Here is a 20,752-nt window from a genome sequence, read left to right on the forward strand (position 1 = left end):
TGAAGCAGAGCATTATGGGGAAGCTTCAAATGCCACAGCTTGTGCCACACCTGTTCTACAGCCAGGAAAACTTTAGTAAGTTTGTCTTGAGTATTTCAAGCTACAGGACAGGAGGCAAGTTTAGCTCTTCCTCTCAACAAGCTCTAGATGAGCTGCTCCCCCTTAGCTGGAAGTCTCACCTCTTCCACCAGCCTCTAGCTCAACACTGAGTCATTCTGAGATACAGACTAGATTCTCTCCTGCACTAGGATGCCCTCCAGATTTTTGCTACCTACTCCTAACTTGGTTTCTGTGCTGCAGGGTAGGGACAAGGTAGGGATGCTTGACAGTAAAAAGAGGCAGGATTGGCTCTTTGGGTTCGAACCTGCTCCTCCTCCCAATCAAGGAATCTGCCTGACAATGGTGCCATTTGGTGGTCACCTCACAAACCTAGGAAAATGTTTAGCCAAGTAACAACTTTCCTGAAGGTCAGGTTTCTGAGTCCATCAACCCAGCACCAATCCACAAGAACAGGTTTTAGAAGCATCTCACTTTATAATCTCCAACTTGTTTAAATGCAAGCATCATTTCACAGCTCCCGGAGTAGGGATTTCCACACTTGACCGTTCCCAAGCATCTTTGCTTTACTAAACCGAACAACTAGGCCTGCATGGTATCCACCAACTTTCAGGCAAAGAGAAGTGGGCAGAAATTCTTGAAGCAGTCAGCAATGCTCCATTAGTTGGAGATGGGGCACCTTAAAAAAAAAAAAAAAAAAAAAGCATACAACTACCAACTTATTTCTCTCCACCTACAAAAGCCAAGTGTCCATCTTCTGCCAGTCCAGGGGAGAAAAGCCAAACAGAGTAGGTCTCCCAAAATACAGAAAGGAAATACTAGGTCGAAGTACATATTAATCTTAATATTCTGGTGTTCTTCAGCTGTTTCCTCTCTCAAGTCATTCTTTAAACCTTTCCATAGCTTTTAACATTCAGGTTGTAATGCCAACACCGAGGAAAAGTTAGTTTGTTTGTTACCTTGTAATACATGTAAAAAACCTAAGATTTTTTTTTTAAATCAGAAAAAGTAATTTATCTTCTTTGTATTTATCTTTAGAAATTTCAGGTATATCAAATCTTGTCTTCCCAGTTGCGATCACTCTCTCAGGCTTCAAGTTGTTGGCGTTGTTTGAATATTTAAACAGAAAGAACTTTCCAAATGAGGTGGGTGTTTGTTTTTTGTTTAAGAGGAGACTGAGTAAATGTTGACAAAAATTAATACAAAAAATAAAGCAGGATTACAATTAACCTGCTTACCACAAAGTCCCCCCTCCCTCTCATTTACTAAGGTTTCAGCCTCTTCTCCGGTCCAAAAAAAAAAAAAAAAAAAATCTTACTCATTCTCCAGTTATCCAGAAATTCTTCAGCAAACATAGGGGAGACAAGCTGTGAAATTCCTAAATAAATATGATTGTGGAGCCATTAAAAAAACATCCCCACCCAACTACCTTTCAAGACAGTTATACATCATGGACACAAATGCATATTTGCTCTTTTCATGTGAAGCTTAAAAGGTACAACACCCTTGTAAGGCAACCTGAGTTACTCTCCTGTCACACCACATCTAGAAAGGTTTGTTGGTATTGCTGCACCAGCAAACTCTCGTGGTGTAGATGCAAATTATACCAGCAAAAAAGTGCTTATACCAGTTCGCTGAGCAAAATATTCTATACCAGTCAAAGCTCTTTTATCCCAGTGTATCTGTATATATACACACACAGACTTTTGCTGATATAGAAATGTCGCTCCTCGTCTAGCCCCCCAAAAATACCCCCCCCCAACATTGCTATACCAGCACAAGTTTCTAGTGTAGACCTGACCAGAGAAAGAAATTGAGACAGAGGTTAAGCAATTCCTACCATATACAAAAGATTACTTACTGCCAACGTACTGTCTCCAACATTTGATGCAATGAGTCCCTCAATTGTGCCATACTCTGCATCCCTAGCATTGAGCCTTTCCATGTGGTTTTGCTGTATTTTTCGAATAATCAGCACAGCTAGCGTTGAAAATATTATCAGCATGATCACCGGAGCCAGTATAACAATGACTAGCATTTCCATGCTGTAACCCACAGCTTCTCCCTGGAGGGTTTGCCCTTGGTAAGAAAACAGGAAAGAGAAAGGAGGTTAAGAACTCCCACAGATAGTAGTTTAAAGACAAAAGAAATTATGCTTACATTTTCATTTGTAGTCAACTGAACTAAATACCGACACAGGACAGTCCAAGCTACTTCATATAAGTTTACATTCACAGCCCACCGCCACCAGTACCAAATCTTTTATGGCAATCCCATCCATGGTAAAATCCAGTCAAGTTTTTGAAATTCAGAATCACAGCTGGCTTCAGAGAGCTTTCTCAAAGTCAGTAACCCAGAGTCAAAACTTACTGTTTTGTTCACCTCAGTCCCCAATATTCAGCAGCAATCAGTGACACTCTGATCATGCAGCTTGCAGACCCCAACCACACCCATTTTCAGTCCCCTCTGGTTCAAGTGGCAAAAGACTTATGCCCAAACCTTAGTTTGCACTAGGTGAAAACAACATTAACAGGCAAACACCCAACTCGAGACTTATTATAAAATAGCTATTTTAAAATTAACCTTTCACCTTTAGTAGGCAATTGTGCTGTGATATTCATGTTGCACAAATATCCCTGACAGCACTCGACAGCTTGGTCAGGAGACGGGGGTGTTTTGCATGTCATTTTCCCCTGTTCATAGACTTGGAAGCAGCCTTTCTGGTAAACTTTAGTGCCATCATTTATGCTCAGGGAGGCAAAGCACTGCTGGCCCTGGCAGCGATCTCCATTCCCACAGGACATGCCTTCACACACACACTCATAGTGGACCATATTTAGCTTCGGCTCATCATCTGCAGAGGGGGAGAATTGAGGGGACATCAGCATATGCTCTTATTTAATTTCAGTTACATGCAGAAGATATAGCGTCTACTGAATTAAACAACAGCTAACTCACTTTCTGTTTAAGAAGGAAGTCATCTGAATAGAAATTAGTGCTAGTCACACTAAGTGGGACCTAAAGATGTCAACAGACCCAATTTATTAAGATGTCCATTTATGAGCAACTAGTTTGTACCTGCATTTCCACTTCAAAGCACCCCATTTGAATAAATACCCATTTTTAATGTCCAAATATATATTTTTCACAGCCTGCAGGGGGTACATACATAGCTGAAAGCCACAACTTAGACAGGAGCTTTTTGATTTGGACCTTGAATCATCAGTGTACAAAAAGAAAAAGCAAGGGAGGTGGTGAAGAAGATGGGAGCATTAGAAACCGATCAAACCATGCCTCCTCGTTCTGCTTTCCTTCTTACGTTGTTTATAAAACTTCCCCCTCACTTATTTAAAATGATAGAGAAAAATCCCTATATGTTCAAGAGTCTCACTGTTAAAAAAAAGAAGAAGAAAAAAAAAAGAGTTACTGTGTAAACATGGAGGCCCATGATCTCATCCTTACAGAGTCACTTTCCAGAATTGCCTTTTAAAATCCAGCAGTGCTGGAATGCTGCTCCTGTTCACTCCAGACATTGGCCATCCAAGGAAAGACAACACTCAAGTCTAGGTAGTTATTTAAAAAAAAGACACAAGAAAGCATTGGGAAGGAGAGACGCAACTGCTGAAGAACATTTCTTCCAATGACTCTGACAGAGTTACTTTAACTACATTTAGAAAAATAAGTTATTGACTTATTCTCCTTGTGAAAGCAGCACCAAGCCTGTTTGTGATGAAGCCATGATGGTAGTATTGGGGTGTTTTGGCATAATACACAGCATACATCATGGTGGGCAGGAATAACTAAGAAAAGACAATTTTGGAGAGTTGGTGAAGGAGGGTATAATTTTTATGCTATGGCCCACCATTATGTACATATCTACGTATACTCATTCACATTCATTTGTGTTAATTCATCTCATATTTACATTCTCTTTCCCACTTTTCTATGTACACCAGAGCAATTTCTAAGCAGAAGCATGGTAGATGCTCCCAAAATATCTACTGACGATATGACATGTTCCTATCACTACCGTCTGCCAACTGAAAATAAGGAACCCTCAGTTTGGGGTTTTTTGGCACTAAAATCAAAATTAGGATTTTCATTTTTGTATCACAAATGGAAAAGCAATAGCTACTCCAAATCTCGAGTCTTCAAATCACTGCCCTCAAGAATGTACAAACAGGCATGCCTTTTTAAAGAACAACATTGCCCTATCAAACAAATTACGCTAATTGTGTGTGGCACTTTGTTTCTTAAAAGGAGAAGATGTTAGCAGATTTCTGGAGTCAGTATCACATGGAATAAAATCTGGTAAGAACTGTAAAACTTAAAGCCAAGGATGAGGTTAAGGGTTCAAGTGTCTGGTGAGGATTCTACTCAGCCAGAACCAAACATTCACATGTCACACATGTCTTCTTAGGGCTTGGCTACACTTGCGAGTTAGAGCACATTAAAGGAGCCCTAGCTCACTACCCGTCCACCCTGACTCCGCGGCTAGAGTGCTCCTGGTACTCCACCTTGGTGAGTGGAATAACGTTTTGTTCGCCCCTGCTGGAGCGCTGTGGCACCAGTGTGAACAGCCTGGTCTGTTACTGTGCTCTGATCGGCCTCCGGAAGTGTCCCACAATGCCTGTTCTAGCCACTCTGGGCACCACTTTGAACTCAACTGCACTGCCCTCAGGTAGCTGACTGTCAGACCTGCCCTTTAAATTCTCTGGGAATTTTAAAAATCCCTTCCTGTTTGCTCAGCCAGGAGTGGAGTGCTCTCAGTGAATCTCCAGCGCCAGGCGATCGCCAGTATGGAGCAACGGCAAGATGCTGGACCTCATCAGTGTTTGGGGGGAGGAAGCTGTCCAGTCCCAGCTGCGCGCCAACCATAGGAATTACGATACATTCAGGCAGATATCAAGGGACATGATGGAAAGGGGCCATGACTGGGACGCACTGCAGTGCAGGATTACAGTGAAGGAGCTGCAGAATACCTACCACAAAGTGCGCCAGGCAAACCGCCGCTCCGGTGCTGCCCCTGCAACCTGCCGTGCCTACGAAGAGCTGGACGTGATACTTGGGGGCGACCCTACCTCCACTCTGAGTACCACCATGGACACTTCAGAGCCCAGTTCAACAAGGCAAGAGGAGGAGCACCAAAGCGGGAGCGAGGGTGCTGAGGCAGAGGAAGACATCCCTAGGTCAAAGGTCTCAGCCAGAACTTGGGCAATGCGCTTGCACAGGTTTCTCGGGAGAGCCACTGTGGTACTTTTCCCAGTAAGGTTAATTTGTCCGCGCCGCTGTGCCGTGAGGGGCAGGGGGACCATTGCTGCACACAGGTAAGCTGCGTATGGGCCAGGGCGGAAGCCACATTGCAGCAGAAGATCCTCCCTTGCTTCCCAGGTCAACCTCAGCAACAAGATATCTTCCAGAATGAACTCCTGTGGAAAATGTGGGGACAGTGTTCAGTATAGGGGCCCCCTGCCGCTGTTGGCTCTCCCCAAAGCACAGAAACCCAGAGAACAGTACAGCCGTAAACCAATCAGTCATGCTTGACCCTGTGCTTACTCACCATTTTGAGGCTCCCGTTGGTTGTGTACGCTCGCTTTGGGACGGGCAAATTATGCTATTGTGTAGACTGTTCTTGCCCTTAAGTATGGGGGAATCATTGCTCTGCCTGTGCAGTGAAAAATGCTGCCTCTGTTAAGTGTTGCATTTTGCCTTTAGAGACGCAACCTTGAGATCTCAGCCGTCCCTGGCCGAAAGACTTCAAAAATCAGAAAGAGGCCACGTAGATGCAAGAAAAACATGTTACATGAAGTAATGCAGCATTCAAGTAATGAAAAATTGAAAAGTGCGGGAGTGGCAGGACAGTGAAAGGAGGATCCGCCAGCAGAATGAGGAGTGCCGGCACAAAAGGTCGGTGCTCCGGCAGCAAAGCATGGAGCGGCTGATAAGCATAATGGAGCGCCAGGCGGACTCTATCCATAGCCATGCAGGCGGAGCACTACCGCCCCCACCCCTGCAGCCCTTGTCCCAAAACTCTTTCCCTTGTGCCCCCATGTCACCTCCAACCCACTTTCCCCAACATCCGGGTTCTTATCGCCACCAGCTGCCCCCAACACCTGTAACTTCACCACCTAGCCCTGAAAACTATGACCCTTACCCACTGTACTCAACCCCCATCACCACGCAGTATAGCCATCCTGAAGTACAGCACTCCAGACAGGAAGGCTGAGTATAACAGGACATACGCAAATCTGTGATTGTACCATTCCCCACCCACCCCCTTGCCCTTTCTGTTTCCCAAGCAGTTGTGTTTCTTTTCAATAAATGAATTTTCTTTTCAATAAATGGATTTTTTGGCTTTGAAAACATTCTTTATTATTGCATAAACTAAAAGATACCTTAGCCCAGGAAAGAAACAGGCACTGCAAGTCAGCGTAGCAAACACAGATTCCTACTAACACTGGAACCACCGCATTTCACTGTGCAGGGCAGCAGACATTACTCATGGCTTTCAGCCTCAAATTGCTCCCTCAAGGCATCCCTAATACTCTAATAGCCCTGCTCTCTGGCTGCTCAAATTCAGCCTCCAGGTGCTGAACCTCCGAGTTCCATGCCTGAATGAATCGTTCACCCTTCCTTTCACAAATGTTATGGAGGCTACAGCAAGCGGATATAACCGTGAGGATGCGGTCTTCGGCCAGGTCCAGCTTCCCATACAGAGAGTGCCAGTGGCCCTTTAAACCGCCAAAAAGCACACTCCACAGTCATTCTGCACTGGCTCAGCCTGTTGTTGAACCTCTGCTTGCTGCTGTCAAGGTTCCCTGTGTAGGGTTTCATGAACCACAGCATTAAAGGGTAAGCGGGGTCTCCAAGGATTACGATGGACGTTTCAACTTCCCCTACGGTTTGGGATCTGGTTTGGGAAAAAAGTCCCAGCTTGTAGCTTCCTCAACAGGCCAGTGTTCCGAAAGATGCGTGTGTCATGCATCTTTCCGGGCCATCCTGCGTTAATGTCAATGAAACACCAATGGTGATCCACAAGCACCTGGAGAACCAGAGAGAAACACCCCTTCCGATTAACATACTTGGAGGCTCGGTGGGCTGGTGCCAGAATTGGAATATGTGCATCATCTATCGCGCCTCCGCAGTTAGGGAAACCCATTTGTCCAAAGCCACCCACAAGAGTCGGAGTCACGGTTCTTCTGAGCAGGATGCGATTAATGGCCCTGCAAACTTGCATCAAAATGATTTCAGCGGTCCACTTTCCCACTCCAAACTGGTTAGCGACCGATCGGTAGCTGTCTGAAGTTGCCAGCTTCCAGACTGCAATAGCCACTTGCTTCTCCACCATCAGGGCAGCTCTCAATCTTGTGTCCTTGCTCCGCAGGCTGGGGGCGAGCTCCTCACACAGTCCCATAAAAGTGGCTTTTCTCACCTGAAAATTCTGCAGCCAGCCACTGCTCGTCATCCCAGGACTTGCATGATGATGTGATCCCACCACTCAGCGCTTGTTTCCTGAGCCCAAAAGCGGCGTTCCACAGTGGTGAACATGTCCGTGAATGCCACAAGCAAACACATGTCATATGCGTTACTTGAGTCAATGCGTCTGAGCCCTCACCGTCACTTTGGATCATAAGGAGTAACTCAACTGTCAAACGTGATGTGCTGGCGAGACTAGTCAGCATACTCCTCAGCAGTTTGGGCTCCATTCCCACAGACCAAAAGGGAAGACAGAGCGCGCAGAACAAAAAACGTTGAAAGATGGCGCCAAATGTGGGCGGAAGCACAGGATTGCTGGGATGCGAAACGATGCGTCACTGGATGTTGGGACAGGACCCAGAATGCCCCGCGCACCCCCCCTTTCCACAAGGCACAGCGCAAGAATGGGAAGAGGTGCTCTTTGGGATAGGTGCCCATAATGCATCGCTCCCAATGCCGCTGCAAGCGCTGCAAACGTGGCCTCGCCAGTGCACTTGCAGCTGTCAGTGTGGACAGACTGCAGCGCTTTCCCTACTGCGCTCTCTGAAGGCAGGTTTAACTCAAAGCGCTCTACAGCTGCAAGTGTAGCCATGCCCTTAGTTGTAGTCTGCCTTAGTTGAAGAGAGTAGAAACTGTATACCTGTGCTCCTGGGGAGAATACCCATCACCAGCAGGCACTTGAATCAGCAATGATTTAATCAGGCACCCAGATCAGCAGTGTTTCAGTCCTCATGAACATTTTCTTTAACTGAAGTCTCCTTCCACCCAGAGCAGAACATAAAACACCAGACTTCTGATGTTAGTATTTTACAAACAGTGGCCTGCCAGGACAAAGCCAAGTAGGAAGTCCATAGGTTGTAGTAACAGTCATTTCAATTAACGAGCAATAAAAGAAATAGCTGCTTTGTTGACTTAAGGAAATTCCCTCTTTATACTTTATAACACTGTCTGGTCACATTTAAGTAAGTGATTCAGATCTTCTTGGTATCTTGATTTATTCAGTGCCGACATGCTGATATCATAGCACAATATAAGTTATTTGCATCAAGACCAGACTAGTATGAGTTTTCTGCAGACTTTCATAGTTGAAAAATAAATTTTGCATGAAATAGCCACCTCTTCTCTCATGGAAAAGCTACAGCACACTCAGGCCTACAGCAAATAAAAGTCTCTCTTATGAGGTTAATATACCCTATATCCAGGTCTCACCATTGCTTACTTTGTAGGCGGGGTGAAAGTAAGGCGGTACGGGCCGGTGTACCGGTAAAAATTAGCTGCCAGTACCAGCCTGTACTGCTGACTTTGAAGTGCTGCCGCGGCAGCGCTTTAATGTCGCTGCCCCTTTTGTGCCCCTCCATCTGCAGCCCTGCCATGTGTGTACCGGCAGGGCCGCCTATGCGGGGGGGAGGGGGCCGCACAAAAGGGGCAGCGATGTTATAGCGTTGCCGTGGCAAAGAACCCTGCTTATGTCGTTGCCCCCCTCCCCCCGGCCACCAACGGGGGTGGGGGGAGAAAAGGTAGGAGCTGCCCCGGGGCTGCAATTTAAAGAGCCCCAGGCCCTTTAAATTGCCGCTGGTGCCCCGGGCAGCACGGGCCAGGCAGCGCAGATGGGCTGGCTGTGGGACGCTGACCCCAGCCCCACCTCTTCCGCACAAGGCCCTGCCCCTTCTGGGGGGGAAGGAGGGGGCAGGGGAAGAGGAGAACCTGGCCCTGTATACCCGGTAAGAGCTCAATTTTAATTTCACCCCTGTTTGTGGGTTCCCTAATTCGCTGGTGGGCTAGTGAGATAGACCAGGTGATTGTATGGCGACCTGCCAACACTCCTCCACCACTGCTTCTGCAGCCTCAAACTTCTTTTTTTCGGTCTGAACAAAATCAAGTATTGATACTACAACACCAGCAGCTTACTGCAAAGTGAAGAGCAGTGCACCACATTATTCCAACTTGAGCAGACCACCAGCCAAGAGTACCACAGACACCTCAACAAGCCCACTGATTGAGAAGACCTACACAAACCAAACAGGTCAGATTCCAGAAGCTCAGGAATGTGAACTCCAAAATTCGTATTTTAAAAGTGTTGGTAAATCCAAAAATCTGGCAGTTTCTTATGACGTAGTGTGGAGGAGGGTGGGTATTGTCAGCACTGAATTTTGCTGGTAACATTTTATACTGGGGACACAGGAGAGGCAAACAGGAAAAGGCATTTAACACACACACACACACACACACACACACACACACAGAGTCATGGGAAGAGATTTCCCAGATTCAGCCAAGATCAAATACCAATAAATCCTCCAGTAACCCAAAACGTTTTCTATAAACTTACGTAATTTAAATCTCAACAGAATGTTAGTCTGAGTTCCAAAACTGTGCCCCTCTCTCTAGATAAGCCAAGTATAAGACAAAAGGGCGAGAAGTTGCTTAGTACTTCAGGATCTGTCCCCTCTGGAAGTTTAAGGGTTACAGCCTAGTGCTCAGTGGACATTCATCCCCAGCACTGCTCAGCTACAGAAAAGACCAGGGCCTGAATAGTGAAAAGTGTTGAAAGCCACTCAAAACTCAGAGATGCATTGTCTAAAATATGCAGAAAGTATGAACAGCACCTCCACACAGCAAGAAACAATGTGAGTCGTGGAATGTAGTCAGAACAAGCTACATGCAGAATTTAGGCAAGGTATGAGGCAAGAAGCCAATGTTAACGTATTTCTATCACCTAACCATCCTTATCCCAATACACTCGCATACTATGTTAAGTAAAACATACAAAAACACACAGCAATACTTACAGTCTGTGCACTCACTTTATGATGTGCCCCAAATTTTCTGACTTGCCACATTTAAAGATATTCTAGCAGAGACTTGCAGCAAGTTCTCAGTTATGTGTGCAAGTTATAATTTTATACACACAGAACATTAGTTGATTACACAGTATTAAAAATTAGAGCTAAGCAACAATTGTCAAACTAATTAATTTTAGTTTGATCACTTACGTTCCAAACTTGCAAAATTCAATGATTCACAAGGGACATCCCGTTATTAGTGTGAATTAACAACCTATTCATATGGCACAAGAATTAGGATATTCAAGTCTTTATACCAATAGAAAGATATTCCTATTTCTTTTAATCTATTACTTCATGGAACATTCTTGGCGAGCGGTTTCACAAGGCCACTACCCCTCTGAATTCACATTCATCTAAGAAACCCATTTGTATGGAGATGCCTACAGGATGCCAGCTGGCTGGTTACAGCTTGATTGAATATTTAGGATAATCTAAGGACAGCCATCCCAAAATATTCATTATGTTAGTTCACATGAAATAATGTGCTATTACTAAACTGACCACTTTACTTTGTAGGTTGTACCCAATTTCTATCTTTGAGATAGTATGTGCCTCATAGAGCTCACAATGCCCCCTTATGTTTATTTTTGGAAAGCACTTAACACATACATACCTCACTACTGAAAATACATAATATGCATGTTTCTGATTTTGTGGGAGCTCTCTCTTTAAAATCTCTATAGAGAGGTTGGATTCACCTCTGCATCCAGGGAGTGCTAGGATAGCCACTGGGCACACTTCTCTTACTGACGAATTGCTATAATTTTGAAGTTTACGAAAAATCTTAAGTTTGGCTTGGACAAACGGGCTAAGCTAGAGAGATGGTTGTTATCCGGGGCCTTCTGGAGCCAAGCAGCACAGGGCACGGTGGTGCACAATGGTTGCAAGAATAACCCATCACTGGGGCATATTAGTTCAAAGAGTCATGCACCGTCTCTACAGAAAGCCTGTGTCACATTGGTCATGATAATCATCACAAGATGCATGTATACACTCACACAGAATCATGTTTTCAGGTTTGAGTTCAGGCCAGCCACCAGAAGCTGATAAACTAGTATTTTGGGCAGAGATGTTTGTCGGTCTGTCTACTGGAATGTCTGCCTGAGCACAGTGCTAATCAAGTGATTGCAAATTCCCCTGGGGAGACTCTAGGCAGGAAAACAGGGTTGAGGTTATCCTGTTTCCATTAGATGAAAATGGATTTTTGGACTACAGCTGTAGGTACAGAGACTCACTCTGGCGCCTTCACCTAGAAAGATAAGTAAATAATGGGTTTGTTTCATGAAAAAGAAAAAAAAACCATAACAGCCAGCAGGGCTCTTAAATGCTGGGAAAAGAACTTTGGGTAAGATGAACTTCATTAGACAGCAGGCTATCTTGTTAGTTAAGTCTAGACTCTAGTATGTATGTTATAATTTTATTGTCTATGTAACCCTTTTCCAATAGTTCTGACTGCTGTCATTTGAATCTCTGTTCAATAAACTTATACTGGTCCTGCCTCGTCTCGAAAATAATCTAAGTGCCGCCATGTTAAGCAAAGCTGTGTTCTAGGGTGTAACTGGTAAGCTGGGGTGTACTGTTCCTTTGGGAGTAGAGTATCTGGGAATTCTGACTGTGCCCAGTGGATCAAGAACTGGATACTGCAGGCAGATGCTTGGTGGTTGGTACTAGCCTGCAGAGGGACAAGCAGAGCCTGCAGAGGCTAAGAGGGGACTGCTTGTGCTGCCCATGGCCGGTGGTTCACCACCTCTGGCGGGCTCAGAAAAGGCTTCCCTATGATGAAAAGGTGCCTTGCAATCCCCAGGAAGTGTCACAATAGTATACGGTCACTGGATTAATAGCAGAAATCACTGCAGGAACCAGATCTAAAAGCAATTCATTGTAATAGTAACCGGAAAGTCTCTAATTTCCTTTGGTTCCTCTATTTGCAGTGTTTCAGTTCTGAAGCTACAACTTTGTAATAACAATAAATTTCTTTTGAACAGTAGCTTTAACAATATTAAATTTCAAATACATTTCCTTCCAGAGATTGTGTCCAAGCATATTGCCATTCCAAGTATACCCAACAGTGGCATTTCACTTCGGAGATAAAAGCAAAAGGAAACGTGTGAAGCCCAAGGAGAGGGGATATAGGAAGTAAACTCATATATGCTGCTGGAATGAAAAACGGTAACAGAATGAGTGCAGAATGGCAGAAAAACTAGTTTTCTTCAGGACATTGAACTAATTAAGAGCAGATTATTTGTAAAAAGCTATGTTCAAAAAGTATTCTATGGTGATCTTTCTTCAGCAAAGGAGTGGGGTAAAATGAGAAAAATCAAATCTACAGTACAAGAAAGGACAGAAGGCTTTTCCCTCCAGAAGGGAAAAAACAAACATGCACTAGTACATTAATTTGTCTGTCCATAGTAATGCAGCAGGAAGCTGTAATGAATCCATGACTGCATACTGTACACTATGATTATCAGCTAACCATTGTGACAAGGTCAGGACAGATGGCTACAGGAGAGTGATAGAATGCAGATATATTAGCCCCAGCTTAAGTAGGTCCCTTTTCCCTAGGTAAGGTAACAGGGAAGGTTCCAGAACAATCAGGAACTTTCTGGAAACAATTAAGGCAGACAGGCTGATTAGAACACCTGCAGCCAACGAAGAAGCCGCTAGAATCATTTAAGGCAGGCTAATCAGGGCACCTGGGTTTAAAAAGCAGCTCACTTCAGTTTGTGGTGTGCGTGCAAGGAGCTGGGAGCAAGAGGCGCAAGACGCTGAGAGTGAGAAGGTGTACGACTAGAAGACTGAGAAGTACAAGCATCATCAGACATCAGGAGGAAGGTCCTGTGGTGAGACTAGAGTGTTGGGAGGAGGCCATGCGGAAGTAGCCCAGGGAGTTGCAGCTGTCATCCAGCTGTTACAGGAGCCACTGTAGACAGCTGCAATCCACAGGGCCCTGGGCTGGAACCCGGAGTAGAGGGCAAGCCCGGGTTCCCCCCAAACCTACATCCTCCCAACTTCCTACTTGATACCAGAGGAGTTGAACTGGACTGTGGGTTCCACCAAAGGGGAAGGTCTCTGGTCTGTTCCCCAATCCACTAGGTGGATCAGCAGAGACTGCACGGATTGTTCTTTTTTTCCTCATGCTGGCCAGTGATGAGGCTAATTGAGTGAGCGGCAGATTTCAGCCACAAAAGTGGCCAAACTGAGGGCTGCTGTGAACCTCTGAGGCTAGAAAAATCCGCCAATAAGAGCAGGACCCACCAAGGCAGGGGAGGAACTTTGTCACACCACAGATACACCAAATAGAATTCAACCTTCAAATCCACAGAGCTCAAATCACTTGAGATAAAGGAGCATCACCACCAACATTAGGGTTGATATCTTTGCAGGCTTGCCACTTGCCACTAGAGGTTGAGATTGCCAGCACTGTTGAGCAGGTTATTTTCTTCAACAGGACAACAGCAGGGCCAGACAAACCAACAAGTTATAATAAGCCTCATCAGTGCTTTTATAGAAGTTTGAGATGTCTTGGAATTGTTGAAATATCTATGGGGATGAAAAGTGTTAAATCTAAAAACGTGAAGGATACAGGACTCTCCCCAGGGCAGTAAATAACAGCCAATCAAATTGTCTTGTAAAATGACCAAGAAGAACTGACCGGATTCGTCACAAGTCAAAGAAAAGAAGACATGAGAGAAACAACTAGAATTAGAAAGTTTTATTTAACTTTAGATGAGATGAAGACTGTGTCCTTCTTCACTCCTGTGTAACCAGGGATGCCTCCTATGATTGCAGTCCAACAAAAAGGTCCACAAGTTTTAGAGATAGCTATCCTGAGTTTATTTTCCTCTTTCTGAGCAATTGCAGTAACGCAAGCCACACCACAGTATGACTGCCATGATCATGCATATGCTGTTTACTTTATACAGGAGTTATTAGTTTACCAAAAAACTCTTAGAACTCCCCAGCATCAAGCCACAGCTCTTTAGGCCGAATCTTATTTTCTACCTCAATGAGGGAATAAAATAACACCTAGCTCTTAGGTAGCACTTTTCATCTGTAGAACTCCAAGCACTTAAAAAGTGAGGTCCGTATCATTATCTCCACTTTACAAACAGGGGTAGGGGCACGTATTGAGGAGCAATATTTCAAACACTAGTCTTAGGATTTTTAGTCTCCAAAAAGAGTAAGAGCGCACCCCCTCCCACCCCCGATGCCAGAACCACTGGAAATGGGCCTCAAACCACCTCCCATTCTAGTCCAACTGCTAGAGTGGGAGATCAAGTGAAGAGTGGCCTCGCCCTCCAGGCACGCTGCTCTGCTTAGGAGCCTCAAAGCATGGGCTCCGACCTCTTTCTAGTGGAGATTTCACTTAAGGCTGGCTGTGGTAGATGGGCCTTTTATGGGACTCTCCCAGAGCTACACTTCTGTAGAGAGGAGAGAGCAAAGATGTGACGGGGAGGGGAGGAGGAGGAGGAGAGACAGATGTTCCACATTTTCCCCAAATGCACTTAACTCAATAGAGACAGAAGAGTGGCTCATGGATCAGATTGCTAGCCTTTTTTCCACATCTAAGAGCCTAATTTTATATAAATAATGACTATGTTCAATAACTAAATTGCAAAAGTCTCCAGTGACATTCTGGCCACAGTTGGTCTGTATTAACTCAGTTTTTCTTCTAAGCAATGTAATCTCCGTGCATTACCTGAGACTCTAAGGGTATGTCTACGCTGCAACTTAAGCCAGGCCGAGGCTCAAGCCTCTTCCCTCTCTACACAAATCACGGTAACCCAAGGCTCAGATCCAGGGTTCCAGGACCCTGAAGGGTCTGAGCCAGAGTCAAGTCATGACCCTGGGTTCAAGCCCTGTTGCTTTGCAGGGTACAGGCAGCCCCACTTGACTTTGGTCCTGGGAGTCCATCAGAAGTGTCTCAATCCCATGGGCCAACTTCCGTTGTCCTCTCTATCACAAGAATCTCCAACTGACCCAGTGAAAATGGAAGCAACTCCTCCTTGGCATACAGCAGCAGCTCAGTGAGTCAGTGTTACTTTGACCCTTCCATTGACTTCTGACCACGACCTTCAAACACACCATCAGAAAGCTTTCTGTTTTTGCAATGGAGATTGAACATAACCAACCTTTTGCACAGCTCACAGCTTCATGGTCATAGGAGCACAGCCAGATTTTGATAGTCTCTGGTGCCAGCAGAACTGTGAACTTTAGTAAGAGAACCAGGAACTACCATGCATACCAGCAAATAGTGAAGAAGTTGGCAGCTTTGCAAATTTACTGGACCAGTGGCCAGTGCAGGGAATGGATTAAGTGAACTGAGAAAGAGAACTAGAAAGCCCGGGACCAGAATGGTACCTCAGGCAACTCACTGACATAGTGCCCATTTTAGGAGGAGTTTGAACAGGTGCTGGGCACTGCATCCAGCAAGGAGTCAGCTGTGGTGCATGATGACCTGGTCAGTTGGGATGGGGCCCTGCTGGTCCCAGACTCCAGCATGAAGACTGATGGGAACCAGCAGGCACAGAGTGAGGACCATGAAGTCACTCTGTTGCTGGTCTTAGAGCAGGCTTTGGAGCAGGAGCAGCAGCAGAAAATTTGCTGTCTTTCTCCCCCCCGCCCACAGGTAAAGGCTGCTGTGATGCCTGTAGCAGACACAGAACAGAGAGAAGTTGTTCCTGAGCCTGGTAGGTTTCTGGTTTCATTTTATTGTTTATTATACAGTAATAGCAGGGACTTCTGCTCTAAGAATCACTACAAAAATATGAGAAGCCCAGGCTAGCAGAGTGCATCCACGGATTGTATGTCAGCAGCTATCAAAATGGTAGCCAGGAAATGCAAAAAGTAAAGAATGCCTTGCTAGGGCATTCTTTTCTTAAAAATAACCTTGCATTCCCATGCTTGTAAGGAGAAAAAATGTTCCATTTTCAAATCTATTCCATGTCAGTTAGAGGTAATTAATAGGCAACAAAATAATTTGTCCAAAAGACGACTGATGTTTGAATTTTTGTCCAGAAATATGCTGGGGGCAGGGAGGAAGAAAGCGGTAGAGTTCTGCATGTTTGCATGCAGCCATAACTAGGTAAGCCATGTGGAAGCTAACACCAGCACCCTGCTGACTCCTTTGTGAATTCTGACCCAATTCTGGGTACTGATAGCTGCGCACTTTTCCTGAAGCAGGAACCAAATAGGTAGTAATATTGCGGGGGGAAGGGCATATTTTCCAGGGCAACTTCAATAGCTGGCCAGCCCACTCCACTCAGACATGCTGTTCAGTCCCCAGACGTTTGAATGCTTCTGTTGCATTAACTGCAGGTTCCCCACCAACAGCTTGAAACAACTTCTCCCTTTGCCAATCAGGCACCACACAAAATATTATGTCCTCCAAAATGTGAGAGACCTACATGGTTTTAAAAAAAGCTTTTGTAGCACAGCCACTGACTGCCTCCCATCCCCCCAAGCCAAGTAGTTTTGCAGTTTTTAGAAAACAAAAAAACAAACAGTTTTGAATTTTTAACTTACTATTGTCTCTACATTTCTTTTACGGTGATTAACCAGGCTGTGTCCAGGGAGCTTTTGTGGACTGAAACATCCCTTTCACAATATACTGAATTTCAGATTAGAAAAAGTAACATTTTAGGTCTTGAAATTCCACATGAATTTTCTCTGTGCTCCTGCACTGGGCTAGTTGAGATCATAACCCTCTGTCTTGTACTGTTCCGGCCTCTCGACCTCAGCGAGCCGCAGGACTGCCACAGCTCACCCACACTTCAGTGCAAGCCTGGCCCAATGTGCCTTCATGGACCGGTCCAAGAGGAAGCATTTCCATGATGAACTTACAGTTCAAGTCCTGGAGTGGGCCAACAAGCAGGTGCAGTACCAGAAACTGAGGGACTGAAGGCTAGAGAAAAGGCTTGCCAAGAAGCAAGAGGACAGCTGACTAGAAAGCGAGGACAGGGTTTCACAGTTCCTGGAAAAGGAACGGTGACTAAGGCAGGAGGACAGTCCTCAGCAGAGGAATGTCAGAGCAGCTGATGCGAATCATGGCTGCATGAGCACAGGCTCCTGCTGTCTCTCCCACACAACAGCCTGAGTCTCCTAAATCATACCATCGGATGCAGTCTAGAAACAGCTTGAAAAACTCCATGGCTAGGTGACCCATGAAATCGGGCCCCACGAGCAGCTGGGCAGGGCAACTTAGCCCCATGCAGTCCACTATCTTGACCCCCTTCCCTGTGTATGCCTCCACCCCTCTCTCCTGGCACCAAGTGAGCAGGAAACAATGAAACAAGGGGTGGGAGCAGGGGACATGCAATGGTAGAGGGCTTCTGTCTTGTACATGGTTTCCACTCTTTCCATTTGTTCATGCATTTATTTTGTTTTGGAAAGATTCTGTTGTAACTAGAGTTTTGATGTGGTAATGGCTGCTGGCCTGCCTGGCAAAGGGTGAATGTTGTATAGTAACTCCTCGCTTAACGTTGCAGTTAGGTTCCTGAAAAATGTGACTTTAAGCAAAATGATATTAAGCAAATCCAATTTCCCCATAAGAATTAATGTAAATGGGGGGGTTAAACAAACAATTTAATACTGTACACAGCAATGACTGTGAAGCTTGGTTGAGGTGGTGAAGTTAGAGGGTGGGATATTTCCCAGGGAATGCCTTACTGCTAAATGATGAACTAGCATTCAGCAGAGTCCTCAAGGGTTAACATATTGTTAGTGTAGCCTCACACTCTACAAGACAGGACGAATGGAGGGAGGGGAGACAGCATGGCAGACAGAGACACACACCCTGTGTATGGTGGTGGGGGGGGGGAGGGGGAAGAGAGGGGTGCACTGCCCTTTAGGTACACTGATCCTTTAATTAGATCAGGAAGCTGAGACAGCAGCTGTGGCCAGCAAGCTCGTGTTCCCACCCTGCTCTATATGGAGAAGGGGTAAGTGGGGGGGCAGGAGCAGGGGGACACCCTGACATTAGCCCCCCACTTCCCTCTTCTTCCCCGCCCCCCACCCCCCCCAGCAAGCAGGAGGCTCCCGGAAGCAGCTCCAAGGCAGAGGGCAGGAGCAGCACATGGCAGTGGGGGGAGGGACACTGAATTGCCAGCAACCGATAGCCCACTGGGCGGCTGCCACAAAGGGAACCTAGGGGAGCAGGGAACTGATAGGGGGGCTGCCTGTCCACCCTGGTTCCCAGCCCCCACAAGCTAGCTCCAATGGGCTGCTCTTCCTGCAAACAGCGGACAAAGCAGCTGGCTGCCAAACAACGTTGTAAGAGAGCATTGCGCAACTTTAAATGAGCATGTTCCCTAATTGATCAGCAACGTAACATTAACCGGGATGACTAAGTGAGGAGTTACTGTACTGTTTTAATATGTCTATCAATAAAGCTGTTTGTCATCAAAAGTTTATTGCTATCACTGATTCTCAACATTCAAATACAGATTGTAACAGGTAAACACATGATCAGGAACAATTAGGAATTAGTAAGCAAACACTATTCTGCTGTACAATTAGGTACAGAAGTCTACTCTTCAGTAACTTCCTTAGATGAATGTTTACTGTAAATCATATCCATTTCATAAATCATTATTCATAAGTACACTGCATAGCAATCAAGCCCTCTCCCAAACCAACTATCTCCTTTCCCCCTCACCCCTCGCAAAGCAGATTCATAGAGGTACTATTTCCCCCACTCTTCCACTGGGCCATGCAAGCCCATAATGTGGGAGCACAAAGCATCCCTGACTGTCGCTGCCTTGGTGCAGCAGCTCCAGCCGTGGTAGCTGCACTTTCTGGCGGAACGTACTGATTCAGTAGCCCCACGCTGCCATAGGGCCATTCAAGGGGAAAATGGACCACGTCCAACTTCACAAAGATAGTGAAGAGCACAGAAAGCCACAGTAAGGCAGATAGCACTTGATGACATTGACATTCAAACATGTCTGTAAAAATCTCCAACAGGATTTCAATCTGCCAAAAGACATTCAACCACCATTCTACACCTGCTGAGAATATAATTAAACCATCTTTTGCCAGGGCCTCTGACACCAGGGTACTGCTTCATAAGCCAAGGCAAAACAGGGTATGTGGGGTCCCCCAGAACAGGAACTCAGTCTATGACAATGTCACTTGGTGGGATAGTGTCCCAGCCCATTAAGGAATCTTGTAGACCTGTTTGCCAAAAGCACTGGCGTTGTGAACTTCCCTATTGCAGTCTACGTTGACATTCATAAGTCAACTTTGGTGGTGCACGAGAGCCTGTGTAACAATGAAGTTGCACCCTTTGCAGTTTATGTACATGTGCTCCTCAAGGAGGGCAAACTATGGGCACCAGTCCCACCAATGGCCCCAGCACAGTTTGAAAACCCCATTCTCTCAAAGCCAGGAACTACCTCAGGAATATCTTTTATGACTGCCACTTGGAGTAAACCACATACCTGACTGCCTCAAACCTCCGCCTCTACTTTACCAACAGTCGACTTTCCAGTAACAAACTGGTCTGCAACAGACCTACAGCAGTCTGGCATAGCCAGCTTCCAGAACAGTTCCACTTCTGGAACAGCAAGAATACCCTCATTTGTGTATCTTTATTATTGGCGGGTTCGGGCAAGCTGCTCACAAAGCTCTGCAAATATAGCTTCCTTAATGAGAAAAAGTTCTGGACCCGCTGCTGGTCATTCCAGGTCTGCACGATTATGTGAGATCACCAGTCTGTGCTTGTGACCCTGCTCCAGAAGCAGTCTGTGAGGGGGCATCAGCGGCTGTACCAAGTGTAATGCACAGCATCAACCCATTCAAGTCGGTTTTGCCTGGGTACTCCTCATTCTCTCCTCTTCCATAAGCTGTGTCAGGTACTTTCGGTGGATCAGAAAATGCCATCGAAACATCCACCAGCATCACACAGAAGCGCTGCCTGTTTCCTGATACAGGAGTGACAGAGCAAGCAAGAGAACTTCTTGAAAAGGTTCCCCCTCCATATTCATTGGCAAGCTGTATGGGCCAGCTGTTCAAACTTCCTGAGATGTGCAGGGTGGGCAGTCAAGTTTTCCCTCACAGTGCACCACCCTGAGCTGAGGGCCTGAGCTCCCACATTCCAGGCGGCCGCTAGGGAGTCTGGGATATGAGTTGGTTTGACTCAGGTCTTCAAGCTGCACTGTGGACACCACAGCCCCAGGTTCAAGCCCAGGTTAGAAAAATCTTAACCTAAGGTTAAAAACCAGCACAGACGCTCAAGCGCTGGGTTTTCTAACTCAGGGTTAGCTAACTCAAGTCCCACTAACCCTGGGTTTTCATTGCAGTGTAGCAATACCCTTCATTTCTTGGTCAACTCAACAGGACCTCCGTTTACAGAAAGGGTAAGACATACCATT

General features: G+C 45.7%; 1 protein-coding gene across 5 annotated transcripts in view; it reads right to left on the reverse strand.

The window, feature by feature from the left end:
• Positions 1-20,752, reverse strand: part of ACVR1 (activin A receptor type 1) — a 136,891-nt gene that overhangs the window by 48,486 nt on the left and 67,653 nt on the right. For 3 of the 5 annotated variants that reach the window (XM_084643246.1, XM_084643247.1, XM_084643245.1), the window contains 2 exons: positions 2,648-2,911; positions 1,919-2,136 (listed from right to left, as the gene is read on the reverse strand). In XM_084643246.1, coding sequence (XP_084499372.1) covers positions 1,919-2,136; positions 2,648-2,911 — 482 coding nt within the window. The remainder of the gene's footprint in view (positions 1-1,918; positions 2,137-2,647; positions 2,912-20,752) is intronic. The other 2 variants (XM_084643249.1, XM_084643248.1) reach the window with 1 other exon arrangement.

Source organism: Lepidochelys olivacea, assembly GCF_965140295.1.
Source record: "Lepidochelys olivacea isolate rLepOli2 genome assembly, chromosome: 11".
NCBI lineage: Eukaryota > Metazoa > Chordata > Testudines > Cheloniidae > Lepidochelys > Lepidochelys olivacea.